The sequence below is a fragment of the Centruroides vittatus genome, unplaced genomic scaffold (assembly GCF_030686945.1).
Source record: "Centruroides vittatus isolate TY-2023 unplaced genomic scaffold, ASM3068694v2 contig_1046, whole genome shotgun sequence".
Lineage (NCBI taxonomy): Eukaryota > Metazoa > Arthropoda > Arachnida > Scorpiones > Buthidae > Centruroides > Centruroides vittatus.
In genome coordinates this window covers 325,878-340,820 of record NW_027120675.1, presented here as the reverse complement: position 1 = coordinate 340,820, position 14,943 = coordinate 325,878, and the positions used below count along the sequence as shown (strand labels likewise).

Sequence of the window (14,943 nt, the reverse complement as noted above, 5' to 3'; positions counted from 1 at the left end):
CGACTTATATTTTTTTCTTTCGGTCGTAGAATGGATATCAGAGTTGGACATTGTGTAGGCCAAGGTGACTCTTCTGAGTGGACTAAGTGATTTAGAAAACCAGATTTCGCAAAGTACAAGTTCAGCTATGGCATTCTTAATATTTGATAGTCATTATAAAACAAGAAAAAACAAGTCACGTGCTCTTCATTCTGAATGAAAAAATAATTATATTATAATCGTTGCCAATTAGGTAATTTATTTTGAAATTATTAAAATTTATACATTTATGATATCCCAATTTTTCATTCATATGTCAAACAAGACAAAGATTCTTAAAAAAAACACAGAACGTTTAATTTAAAAACTAAAATAATCATCTGACCAAATGAATGAATTTCTTTTGAATTAAGAAACTGCAACATTTTTAATACGTTCCGTTCTAGCGAACTCTTCACTTAAATTAGGAACGACTAAATTTCGAGATAGAATAAGAAGTAAAACTACAGTATTTTTTACAAAACAGCATATTCTGCATAAATAATACCACCTTTTTTTTATCAAAGTAATTTATTCAGAATAATTTAATTTCCGAAAATTCTTTAGTCGTAGCTTTACACTGCAAGAAACCGAACCGTTATAAACCTAATTTTGTAAAGCAGAAGAGTTGAGTTGTTCTTTTGACTTCCAAATTTTTATCAGTCATTATTTTCAGAATATTCCCTCGAAAGTTATTTGTGAAAAAACTACAAAGACAATAGTAATTAGAATCATGAAAACTTCTGTTGCATTTTCATAATTAACGTTCTCTCCTTTCAATCTACGAATTTAAAAAATCATTCGTAATTGCCACGTAAGAAAGGAAATTGTTTACAGATAAATTTATTTTAATATAATCGAATAGGTTAACAAGATTTTCGGAGATTATTCCGATTTAAAATAAATTAATTCTTTTTTAAAACACAGATATTTATTTATTTATATTATTTGTTACAATGTGGAACATATGTACGCGTAGCAGGAGCGTAACGCATGCTTTCTTTTTTTTATCTTTAGAAGGAATTGAAAAAACAAAAGAAAAGCAAAAAAAATTAATTCACCAATTTTATCAGTAATTTCAAAAATATATCTTCATTCAAGAATATGCTTCACGCCTAAAGATCATCGTAAAGCAACTTATCATGACAGGTCAACGATCTTTCCACTTCTAGATTCTACTAATTTCTTTTTATATCGTTGGAATAACTTTTTCCAAATAAAATGTCATTCTTTTAAAAGAAAAATAATTTTCTTAAAATCCCAAAAATGAAAGTCACGAGTTTAAACTATTCTCTCTATAGGAGGTTAAGCATTTTCTCTCGAGGAGGTCGGATCTCCCGCGGCCAAACTCAACTATAAAATAGTTCAAATTCGCTCTAAAAATGGACACCGCTGGATTTGAGCCACGACGTTGATTCGATCCTAATTAACATTTAAGATTTATCTGAAACTATTTCGAATAATACGGTCAAATAGTTTATACAATAAAAGGTAAACTTGTCTTGTTTATCGATAGCCGATTTGCTTGTAATTAGTCATGTATTCTTGAACACTTCTCATCCTAGATCTCACTATTGATAAATATGATCACGGAGAAAGAAGTTTCCTCCGGGGGTTTCCATCTTGACGGAGATTTCCCAAATCGAATAAAGAAGAGCCCAACGCAACGGCACTTCTTGTATTCTAACTCGTCTGCGTTAATAAACAAAAAGCCAGCTTTTTAACATTATACAAAAAGTAGAATATTATAAACATTATTCATCTTCAAACTAGTGGAGAGGTGTACAATGTTACTTAAGTCCATATAAACTTTTATAGACTTTTACTACAAATTGAATATATTTTCTCGACAAAGAAATATCCCTGATTATTTACATAACTTTTATAAATTTTTAAATTAGTTTTAAAAACAATTCGAGACATACCGTTTAAAACATGAAAAGAAATCAAACAGTTAATATTGTTTATGAAGCTATCTTCATACTATGAAAGGGAAGCCTACAGAACTGCACTTAAACAGTTTCAAATTATAAACAATTTTAAATTTATGTATTTAAAAACCATGATGACCTTTTTAAATAGCTCTATTTTTACTAACTTCTTATATAAATAGCATCAAATACATATATAGGCTATATCAATAGTTTGTGTAGAATGAATTATTATTGAAAATAACATATGCAAACGATAAGAACTGTTTATTTTTAACTCGAGTAATTCTGTGACAAATTAATCAGGAACCTTAGAAAGTATTGCGTGAAGTTTAACGAAAAGATAAAATTACGTTAACGCTGATTATTAGTATTTATATCACAAAAATTTTTAATTTTTCAGTAAATCGTCATCGGATAAGAAGTTAAGTAATCTTCATTACAATTTTATAATGAGGGTTAGTTGAAAATTCACACTACTGAATACATTAATGGAAACCTTTTCTTTAATTCTGGGTTTTCTCCTAAAGTCAAAAATTAATCGTATTTTGATGACTAAAAATGTATTTAATTTTAATAAAAATACTTCACAACAAAATGTTTAATATGTATATTTTTAATTTATCGTGTCACGTTTTCTTTAACGCATAATCTGTCCGATTCCATTTAATTTTTAACTTTTATGAACAAGTAAAAAGAAAACCACGAGGTACACAGAATATAAAAACTCAAATTAAAAGAATTCATTTCAATAATAATTGATGGGCATGCAATAATAAACGCACTAAAAGGAATATTTTAACTATCTTTAATGCTAAAAATAAGTTTTAATAGATGGAGAGTAGCGTAACTAGATTAGGATATTCTGAGTGACATACAGATTAGAATATTCTCGAGGAAATTTCTACGAATAAAATATAAAAAAATGCAGTTTTGTTGTGAATTGGTCCAATGGTAAAAAATCGGTGGCATTTGGTTGCAAAGGACAACGCAACGCACCTGTCGCCTCGGGAGTGTGACAGCTGTCGGAGTGAAAGTAAAAATCGCCGCTCTAAAATTGAAATATGAAAACTTTTACTAGAAACCAAAGATAAATAGCTGCAATGCCGACGACCGATCCGAACTCTCCAAATGCTTTGTACCGAAACTTAATTATAAAGTTTAAACTATTCACATAGAATATGGATCTAATGCACTATAATTCAACAGGTTGAGTGAGCGTAACATATAAATCAGTCAATCGAGAATCAGGCAAAATCGAACAATTTCAAGTGAAAATTTTTCCCTTTATGAAACTGAAGTGGAAAATAAGTTGCAAAACAAATCAGAAGCTCATAATTTTGTTTTTCTTTTTACAGAATTAATGCTATTAGATGCAGTATAACAACAACATAATGTCCTCAAAACAAAATCATAAGTAAATACTAACTATTTAATGAAAAAAATAATACATATTTTAGCGACAATTCACAATCTTAATTAAAGTAAATACAGATTAATCCTCATTTTTTTTAAATATTAGATGAAGACGTATAAAGCGAAATGTTCAAAAAACGCTTATTCTTTACACTTTTTCGTGATAAATTATTAAACTTATGTAAAAAACCAGGAAGCAAAAAACTAAGGACGAGCACGACACAGTCTCTCCAATAAACGACACGATACTTACGACCAAGCCATTAAGACAAAACCACTCTCTACCTGCAAAACATCGTCACGACTCTAAGTGGCCTCCTAACAGGAGAGCCATAAACAGTTGAAAGCTGTCTTAACATTAGGAAATTAAACGCCAGACATCCAGATAAAAGGGCAACGTTTCGGTTGTTAAAGCGTTGATTCGTAACAAAGACGATTCCACTATATCAACGCTTATTGTAAACAGGATAATAAATCGTCCAATTTTTATCTTCCATTATGTTATATCGATTCGATTACTAAACTTTAGTAATTTCATATTATACCCAAAATTATCAGAAACTATTCATATGAAATTACTACTCAATTTTGAAACCCAATGAATATGTGACGAATACGTACATATCGACGTACGGCCTGTCTAAATTATCGGATATTTGCGAATAATAAGATTCTGCTCCAAGTCCATTTTTATAAAATTAAGCGAAAGACGATTTGCTCTATTACTACGATTCCGAACGTCACAAAATTTATTATTAATCAACTACTACTCTGCGAACGCTCCGAGCTATAGAGTTTACGATAATTAGAGCCGTTGTTATATAAATTAACGGAGTGACTATTTACATCGTTTAAAGTCCGCATTGTTACCGCCGTTATCGTTGCCAGCAAGGTGTTCAATCCCGTAATAGTCTTAATAACTTTAAATGTCGCCTCATTGATTAATTTGCTGACCATTGAAGTTTCGGTAAATAGATTTACGATTACGTGGAAATTAATTAGACGAAAAAATATTATATGTATCGAACTGCGTGCGAAATGGTAAATACCCAATAAATGAACAAATTTCACTTTGCCTACTCTAAATTTGAATCTCGCTTTTGAATTCCGCTGCACGTCTTTCGCGCAGAGAGAATAAATTGATTTATTTACTTTAAAAAATACTTTTTTTGTGTGACCATCGGAGCCGAATAGTCGTTCGAAACGCGCTTAAAAGTTTCAAAAATAGCCATCAGTTGCACTTAACCAGAAAGAAGGACGATCAATCACACGCTCAATTAAACTGCAATCGTACCGCAAGACAATCATGATGGCAAACCGGAGGTCCGTAGCTCAAACGAGGCGAGTTCCATCACTTGGTAAGCGTTACTGCGGTCATCGTCGCTAAGAAGTCCGAAATGTAATCGAACAATTAGGGTGGAAAGGTCATCACTCCCTCTATCTATTTTTGACGCTCTGGGTGTGTACAAACACGACACACTTCGCTAATAAACTACCAATCGGGAATTAAGAGAGGAGGGTCGCTCCGAGTAATTGGATGACCATTAAGTGGCAATGTTCCGCCTCCATTTCATCTCGGGACTTCAACCGACAGCTAATTATTTACATCCAACAGATGACGGATCATATTCTAATGAATGATCGCGCGGGTTAATTCTTTCTCGTTTTATGCAACTAATAATTCCATAATGCCTATGTAATACACTTTCCACGCTTTAATCCGAATTATTAATGTTCGTGGAAACGTCATTTTTGACGCGAATGAAAGCCAATTTTCAAAATTTTTTAAAATTTATTTAGATAAATAAGGAATTTGCTGTTAAAAAGTCATGTTTAAACTCACAAATTCCTACGAATACATTCGGAATAACACGTTTCTCTGTATTACGGATAATTAAGATTAGATTATTCAAAAATTATAAACCAATATTTCCACAGTTTTGTAGGATTTTAAAAGTAGTCTTTTCTAAAGTAATAATTCTTTTCAAATTTATAATAAACAAAAATTCAATTGATTAATTCGTCATTACGGAATTCTTTTAATTAATTAAATCAATTATTCAAGAATATACATACTTTTATGCTATATTAGTATTAGTGTAACCAATTCGAAATAACGAACAATCTCTCTCCATTCTCTTACCTCTTTACATAAAAAATTACTACTACTATTAAACTTTTTATGAAGTAATAACGTCGTTTCGTTTATTTTTATATTAAATTTCTAATGGCAAATATATATGCAATTATTAATTTAGTAAATTCATTTCTTAATGGTTTTCTTTTCATCAATTATGAAATATGTATATATGTTACAATTATAAAATAAATAATATCGTTCAATATGTGAATGATTTGTTATCTTATAATGCAATTAAATACTAAACAAATTCTTACATAGTCGTGAAACGCTTTGGCTTCGCTCGAATGTTCACACGTATCTCTTCTCTCAGGTGCTGCACAGTATAAGTCCCAAAACACACTGCAATAGAAATAAACTTGTCATCAACAAATACATTCAGAATTAAGAAAATAAATTTAATAAATGAAATATTAATCTTAATAAAATCAATAATGTTTCTCGAGAATTTTAAACATGAAAAATACTCCTGCATTTTTCTACCCTCATTCTCCCACGGAAAAGAACATCACCCCAGTCGTCTGTTCATAAATAAAAAAAAGAAAAAGCTATCCAAGAGGAAGAGAACATACCAGAATGAATCAGAATCAACGGAAGTTATAAATCTGTAATATGATGCTGTTTTCTCGCAGGAAACTTTTCTGATTTATCTGCATGTATAATTAAATCCAATAAAGACAAAATGGTCCAAAAATTAATTATTCGAATTTTAATTATTGATAATTACAATATAAAAAATTCCTTCGAGGAATGAATTAGAATATAATTCAGTATAAATGATTTTAATATTCGAAAGAAAGATAGAGATAAATCATGTATCAACCAATTAAAACATATCAATCAGATATAGCAAGTAGATTTTTCATTCTGTGATTTTAATTAGATCTATGACAGAAACGACACACCAAATATTGCACCCACAACATACTTTCCACCTTTTCTAAACAATAACAACCTACACAATAATGCCTGAAACAGTCATAAAAAAACAATCGATTTTTCAATCGATAAATGTTTCCCCCTTTTTCCCGTTGTCTTTCTGGGTAAAAATCCCTTATATCATCAACTCACGGCAATTACCAGATACCATTTTACCGGAGGTTGGGGTGGGCCTTGGAGTAGTTCCAGAAATATTGGCCTTCGACTCGGTCCGAGATAAAACTCAAGCCAGATCTAAGCGACTAGTTTCAATTCCAGAAACGATTATAACCAAAATACTTGTAAATTAAATCAAAATAATTTCCAAATAAATCTCTTAATACTTTATACTCAAATACTATTTCGATTAACATTTTCTTCTTTTTTCTATTTTAATTCCGGTGTAGTTTCTAATGAAATGTGATTCGAAACATCAAAAGAGAAATTTCATGATAAATTTTAACAAGAATTTTTGCATTTAAAACCCAAATATAAAGATCTTCGATACCATTGGAAAAGAACAAAAGACAAGTGAAAAGCTGTGACAGGTTGATAATGCTGTCTTAATGAAGTGTCAACAGAAGTCATCAAAACACGAGGAACAAATGCATGGAAGAACGCTAACTAAGAAAAGACAGAAAGAAAAAAAAAAATGCTAATAAAAAGTAAGATCTGCAATTCAAATTTCCTCCACTTGGGATAAACTTAAGGGGAGAATTTTATTAACGAACGCGCAGTTAATTTCAGACTCGAATTATGCTAATAACCGGTATAAAGACTAAGGAGATTCGACCTTGAGTGTGCATCTAACCAACCATTTTAACCTTTGACGATTTACAGAAAAAAAAGTATAACAAAATGTCGAATGATTATTTAAGAAGTAGGAAATTCATACTCAAACAACTAGCGTGTGCTTCAAATTCTGTTTAAATGGGTTTAATTACGCAATACGATCTTGCACAGTATGCAAATAAAGAAATACATCAATGAAGGATCATTAGTTCAAAATTTATAAGAGTAGAACAATAGCCGAGATATGAAAAGAATTAAGATCAAGTTTTGAAAACTGACCTCATCAAAAATTCATGAATATTTATGAATTAAATTCCAAAACAAAACAAAATTATCTGATTTCTTTCCAACCGAAGCCATTCGTCCCGAGGCGTAATAAATCACGACAATTTTCCACCGATATAGCAAATGTTATGGCGACGAAAATTTTAATTTGCAGGAAATTTTTTTCCTTCTTTATTGTTTGTTTATCCAAACGAACATCCGGTTAATCAATGGGGTGGTATATTTAGAAATAATCAAATTGCCCAATAAAGAGGGAAAATGTTTTTACTTCCATCTAGAGCACAGGACAATTAAAACAGAAAAAGGAAACGGGGTGGTAAAAAGTAAATATTCCTGTTCCTAACTAGAGAGGAGGGAGAAGGAAGGCTCGCCTGCATATTAATAGGAATCCAAATGAAAGATCGGAGATGGAATTTCTTTTGTCGTTAGACTAACGAGCAAGTATTGAAATTACAGGATGCGGAAAGAAACAGGATTTAATGTGTATAACTCTGGGTAAATTATTAAAAACTCAAAACCACCGACGTCGTACGAAGGTATCAACAGAGAACAGCTGTAAACAAGGGAGAAATGTCGTTGACAATGGCTAAGGGGAACTGGCAGCTGGCAGGAAAAGTCATGAATGAAAGAAAAGTGCGCTACAGTACGGAGTTTTTAATGAGAATTTTCTTAATAAGAATAAACTATTGAGAACACACCGGGAATGAACGAAACTATTTAGAATGACTTTTTGATGAACCTTTCCGCTCTCTTAGATTGAGGCATAATTAAATTAAAAAGCATAAAGGGCAGTCATACTAATCTGCGATTTAACCACGTTTCAATAGAAATCTATAATCACGGCATATTATAAAGTACGCAAAACTTTTAATCTGTACAACTTTCACTTAGAGTTGGGAATATGCTTTTGTAATAGCGTAACTTTTATACCTGGCTTGCAAACTGTACTATGGTAATTGTACATTCTTCTTTCTACTCTCGACCATTAATTACTTATCTTACTAAAGCAAGCTAAGTTTATTTCAAAATACAGTAAGCAACTCTTGTACACAGGATATAAATGGAAAGAACTTTAAACGTTAAAAATGTTATGCGACACTAGGGTTAAGAACGCCAATCACATCTATAAACCATCCTTAATGTGTTTTACTATCGAGAAAACAAAGTTTAATCAAAATTATTATTTATAGATTTCATAATTGGTATTAACGCAAAAAGGTTTACGTAATACTTTAGTTTCACAACTTCATGTTTCTCAAGAAAAATTATTCCTTTGGGATTTTTAAACATTTTCCCGATTTTAAAGTAGTTTATTTCGATGTTTAATATTAATTTACCTCGACTTAATAAAGCAGAACTTCAGCAAGAAAATTATATTGTCAGTTAATTTTTAAATAATTTTTTAATTCGTCACATTTTTAAGACAATATACAAATGTTTATGGAGGTCTATCATGATAACAATAAGTTATTAATTTAATATTAATTTCCATCCTATTTACAAGTTCAACAGTTTCGATCCATACGTAATACAAATTCGAATCAAAACTTCATTTCCTATTAATAAATGAACACTTCCAACTTCAAAAACCGAAATGTACGTATGTTATATACAATCATTAATTAATCGATACTGCAAAACTTTAGATTACTACAAATAAACAAGATCGAGTTAATAAAAATGTTCAAATTCTCTGTTAACTGATTATTATGATCGGCAAAGTCAAAAATCACTTAGAAAACTTAAGATTTATATATATAAAATTCTCTATTTAATATTTATCATTTCGCATTTTTGAACAGAAATAAAATTTATAGTTACTAATAAACAAACAGTGTCCTATACTATTCATTAATAAAACCATAAAATATTTTAACAGGAAAGCGCTTCTGCCTTATAATTTTGTTTCGTGATAAGAACTCATTTTCTAATTCTTTTTTTTTAAATTAATTATATAAATTATAGGCTGTACACCCGTGTAATTAACCGAATTTCTTCGGAATGATAAATTCTTCATTCCGAAAGAGTTCATTGATTATACCGACTGCAATTGTTTATTCGTCGAAATTTTGCGCGTTTCATAAAAAGTATTTTGAAAATAAATTTCTACGTTAAAATGCTTTTGTGAATTCAACCAAAATTGAGGATTACTTAAAAAACACCATAATTTTAATTTATATTCTGAGAAATTATAATTCTTCCCTAAGACAATACTTACTCAATACGTCCAAAATATTTTGACTTGTATAAAAATTTTTAGTTTTTAATGTACTCTTAGTTTTAATTCAGAAAAGACAAAATCTATTGAGGAGAGAGTTAATTAATAGAATTAAATATAGAATAAGAAAAACCAAAATACGACGAATCTAAATGCTTAACAGTTCTGAGAGTTTCAAATATAGCACAAACTCTTTAAAAACATATCAATACAAATAGGCTATATATCATTCACTCAATTAAACGAATAAAAACACCATTACTTGGAAAGAATTCTTGGTAAATATGATTATGTCTTGTCTAAATATAGTTCAGTCTAAATGAGTAACCAGATTTTTATAACGAATTGTTAATCTGGAGTTAAATTTAGTATCTTAGCAAAGCGTGTCTAACGTCATTTTATAGCACATTCATCTTAGAAATTTATCATCATACATAGACTTTGAATCTAGACTTCACAGGCATGTTTTTTTATCATCGTGATATTTTTTTTAAAATTAACACTAATAAATCGGAGTATCACTCCTACTCATTGTAAGCTATGATTGAAATTATCTTATGCTTTACATTCTGAAATTAAAATTCAGTATACTGTATCGTAATGATTATGATTTCACTTAAAGAATTTCAGAAACCGGAAGAGGATTTATATTCATAAACTTAGCATCATCATTGTTGCTTAATCTGCTGAAGAACTTCCATAACAGACGAGCATGCCACTTGTAAGACGACCTACATTTCTTATCCTCTATGCAGCAAGCTATCAGAAGCATCATTATTCATCCTATCTGCACCAAGTTACCATTTCTTTTATACGTTTAACGCCATTTTTTATGGATGCATTTATGATATTTCCTATATTCATCATACAGAAATTCAATAAGTCTCTACGGCTCTATATTTTTAGTAAGTTACATGAAACCTTTCTTCGAAAAACAAAAATAAACTTAATGATTAAAATGTAAACTGCATATAAAAAAACACAAAAGTTTAGCAATGCTTTTACAAATTTTATAAATAATTCGTATAATTTTACATCAAACATTAACCGCCTATCACAAATAATACACTGTTAATTTTTACTTTCAAATTTAGAAAATGTTTATCGTTAGTCAATTTCCGAAAATTTTCGACTAACTGTGCATATAATTACGCGATTAAATTACAATTATGTAGAGTGATAATATAAAATTATCTTAACGATCATGCAATTCCTAGTTTTTTTTTTCTTCTTAATTTCTTATTGCAACGTTATTTAAGATCAATCTATAAAATAAACGATACAAATTTTCTAGAATAAAGATACCGTAATAGTATTACACAATTCTTAAAGTACGAGTTTTTAAAATAAAATTTCATTGAAATTATCTTACTTGTCAATAAGTTTCAATCTAACTTTTAAATAATTAGCAACAGAACAGAAGTAAAAGCATAGCTATTTCATACAATGTAAAGGAAAATACTCACATCTAACTCGCTTAATCTGTGCATTAACATTAGATTTATTAAAAAGATTTTAAAATTTACTTATAGTCTCTCATTCTCCTATAAAATGATTCACATCTCAAAAATATAAAACGTGACTGAAACAACCACCAGCCACAGTTAAAATTTCAATACTATCAATAAGGGAAATAACGGAATAGATATAAATTAAACAATAACAGTTTGTTTTAATTAAGAGCTTTACATTATGGGTTTCTGCACAAACTAATAATTTTGAAACTGCAGATTATATGCTAATATGTCAATACGAACATAACAACAACCATTATCGTGGTAACGGACTTCCCACAAAGCAAATTAACTTCATTGCATTTAATTTCACTTTGGAAATACAATACAAACAGGAGTAATATAATCAAAGTAAAAAGGGTATATCTTATGGAAGGCGTGTTTTAAATTTTTGAGTTCGAATTATGACCGAAGAGGCGCCACTCGTCAGTTGGTTAGAAAAGGTTAGAAAATGGGAATCAGACACGCTAAGGTCATATAATGCCTATACATCACATTTTAATCAAATATAGGACTATAACTTCTGTAATATTCTAAGTAGTGTGTTTTTTATATCAAACAGTTTTTTAAAATTAAAAACAATATTTCAATTGTTTATTTATTTCAACACATTGAATTACTTAATTTTGTTTAATGGAGAGATTTTTACCATTAAGATTACTATTTCCTATTCATTACAAGAATATTTATACAAATCATTTTCTTTTTTAATATTATCACTTTAAATAAAAGGAAAAAATAAGATGGCACATTACTTTCTTGATTTTTTTTTTTTTGGTCAAAGTTAAATTATAGGCAAGATTCAATATATTTTATAAAATAATTAATTTGAAAGTAATTAAAAATAATACACTGTGTAAATAAATTATATCCTTTAAAAGAAGTGTAGAAATATAAAATAAATTATTCCAATTTACCTATGATAACCGAGAATTTAATGTACCGCGCTACAACATTCATTCGATCAGACAAACGGAACAGCTGCAGACATCCTCCACCTGAAAACTTAGGAGTTTGGCAGAACAGCTGGCATGAGTCGCATTTTTTTTTCCTTCCAACCTTTTAAACTATCCTATACTCGTTCGTTATATAATAAAATATTGGAATCAATCTGTTAATTCCAATACTACAAATATATAATATATTTAGAAACTGATATCTTTTGAATTTTTACATATCATAAATGTAGTAAATTCTTAAAGATAGTGACGGGATTTTTTCAAGATATTATAAAGAAAGAAAAACAATTTAGAAATATTGTGCAAAATATTTTAACCTTGTAAAAAACCTTCCCATATAATTAACTATCAGATTTAAGTACAGTAGAACCTCACTTAACGATCAGCTCGCAAAACGACTATTTCGCATAACGAGAAAAACAAATTGTACAAATTTGCCTCTTTTAACGAGCAATATTTCGCATAACGAGTGATGAGGAGAGGGGGAAGTCCCGAATTGTGCGCACGCGGCATGCTCCATCAGTCTGTGTTTAGCACTCCTTCCGCTAGCATCTTAGTGTCGCTTGTGATCACATATTTTTCCAAACTTGTGTTCACACATATTACTTATAATCAACAACCATAGCCCGTTATATAATAAACACGCCAAACGATATGCCAAATTCTTGGGTCATTAAATTTAATGACTGATTCCAAACTAAATTTTAGAAATGTCTGAATTAAAAATTAACTATTTATAATTATTAAATTTAATACGAGATGGAAACACAACACAACTGCCTACCTCTAGTCAAATTAATTAATTTCTAATATTTAATTATAGCCTTTACATAACCCAATAATTTGGCATATTGTTTGGAGTGTCTATGAAACACATTGCTATGATTTTTTTTTTTTTTTTTTTCGTTTCTACAAATCGAATTCTCATTCCAGGATGGTTCATTCCGCGCTAGAAGAAAAGATTATGATGATTCACGCTCCTTAACAGTGTATATTGTACAATTTTTTTTGAATAAACGTTATACATAAAACATTTGAGCATTTTTTCGGCGTGGAACGCATTATCGTATTTTACATTAATTTCTATGGGAAAAATTGTTTCGCTTAACGAGTGTTTCGCATTACGAGTAAGACTCTGGAACGAATTAGGCTCGTTAAGCGAGGTTCCACTGTATTTTATTAGAATTAAACGTTCAAAAAGGCATTTTAAGTAATCATGTTTTTAAATAATTAAAACAATTTTAAGATTAAAAAAATAATATTGATTAATCTAAGTCTACGCGTGTAGTTTCGATCGCGAAAATAAAATTCAAACTTAAGACTGCGGTCTGAAATTATTATATCGAATCTCAAAAATGTAATTTGAAAAGTTTTTTCTAAGAACTCTATATCCGACAACGAATAGAATACGTCTAATCTGATTAAAAACGATTAAAAAAATCATCCAATAAATTCAAAACAAGGATGTTTACCGTTTTGATCAGATGAAGTCTATATCATGACAAACTTCACTGAACTTCTTGAAGAAAAGACGTTACCTACTTCTTTTCATTTATAAGCAATTAATATATTAATAAATTAAAAAGTAATGCCAATTTCCAATGTGATGTAGGCTAGACTACATTAATCTCATATGGTGTGAAAGTTTACAATTTCCTTTACATTTGAATTACTTCATCCAAAAATTATTTCGTTTCGAAAATTTCTTCGTTAAACTTTTTTCCTTTCCAAATTATAAAAACTACATTAGTTTTTTTTATTCCTATTAAAATTGATTACTTATAAATTTCGACAAAACATGAATTTTTTATTTATTACTGAAATTATTTGAAGGTTTATTTGCTCGTTTAACACTCTAATTTCTTCCAAATTTTAAAATTATCACCTAAAATAAATTAATAATTTAAGAAAAAAATTATATATATTTTCATCGTACAAAAGTTTCAGGTGCAAGTTCAAACGATTTCATAAACTTGTTTAGTTTATGATAGAGGCGTTATGGCATACTTCTTATGTTAATTCACCTCTCTGATATACATGTTTACACGTGTTCCTTTAAAGTTTTATCTATCACGACAATATTTTAATTCAAGGACTTTCGGTATTTGCATACGTCACTTGTGTACTTTATTTTCGTAAATCATCGAAGAAGCGTGATTAAAATCATAAATTTGTAATTAAAATTATATTCAAACTTCTACAAAAAAAAAATTCAATCAATCATTACCAAAATATTCACTAAAAACAAGTTCTTCCTACCGTCGCATCGACATTGCAACTCGAAAGAAAAATTTTAAAAATGATCCAAACAAATTCGATTATGATTTCTTTTGTAGTAAATTTCATTCTTGTATTTACATTAAATACCATGTTCAAAATCGAAGTTATGATCGTCACGAAAAACGTTAAAAATTTCATTATTATTACTGCTAAAATACTAGTAGGCCTACTGTTACTAATAAATTACTTTTACTATTTTTATTAATTGATTTAAAAAGGCTAGAAAATTGATAATTTTCATTGCAGTTATGATACAGATATCATTCTGACATAAATGTGGTATTATCAACCCAAAACAAATTATAAAACTGCAGTTATTTTAATACAGTTTCAGTTCGTCAAGATGAATTCTCCAAGTGAAAAATTTCGAAAAGAAGTTCATTATATAGGAAGTTAGAAGATAATAGAAAAGAATTATAGACAAAGTTAATATCTTTATTGTCTAAATGCTTCTAGAAGAATGAAGTTTTAT

At 29.2% G+C, this 14,943-nt stretch overlaps 1 protein-coding gene across 10 annotated transcripts in view; it reads right to left on the bottom strand.

Moving 5' to 3' along the window:
* The window catches only part of LOC136970163 (single-stranded DNA-binding protein 3-like), a 212,643-nt gene that overhangs the window by 78,525 nt on the left and 119,175 nt on the right, over nt 1–14,943 (bottom strand). For all 10 annotated transcript variants that reach the window (XM_067264582.1, XM_067264606.1, XM_067264642.1 and 7 more), the window contains one exon: nt 5,763–5,847. In XM_067264582.1, coding sequence (XP_067120683.1) covers nt 5,763–5,847 — 85 coding nt within the window. The remainder of the gene's footprint in view (nt 1–5,762; nt 5,848–14,943) is intronic.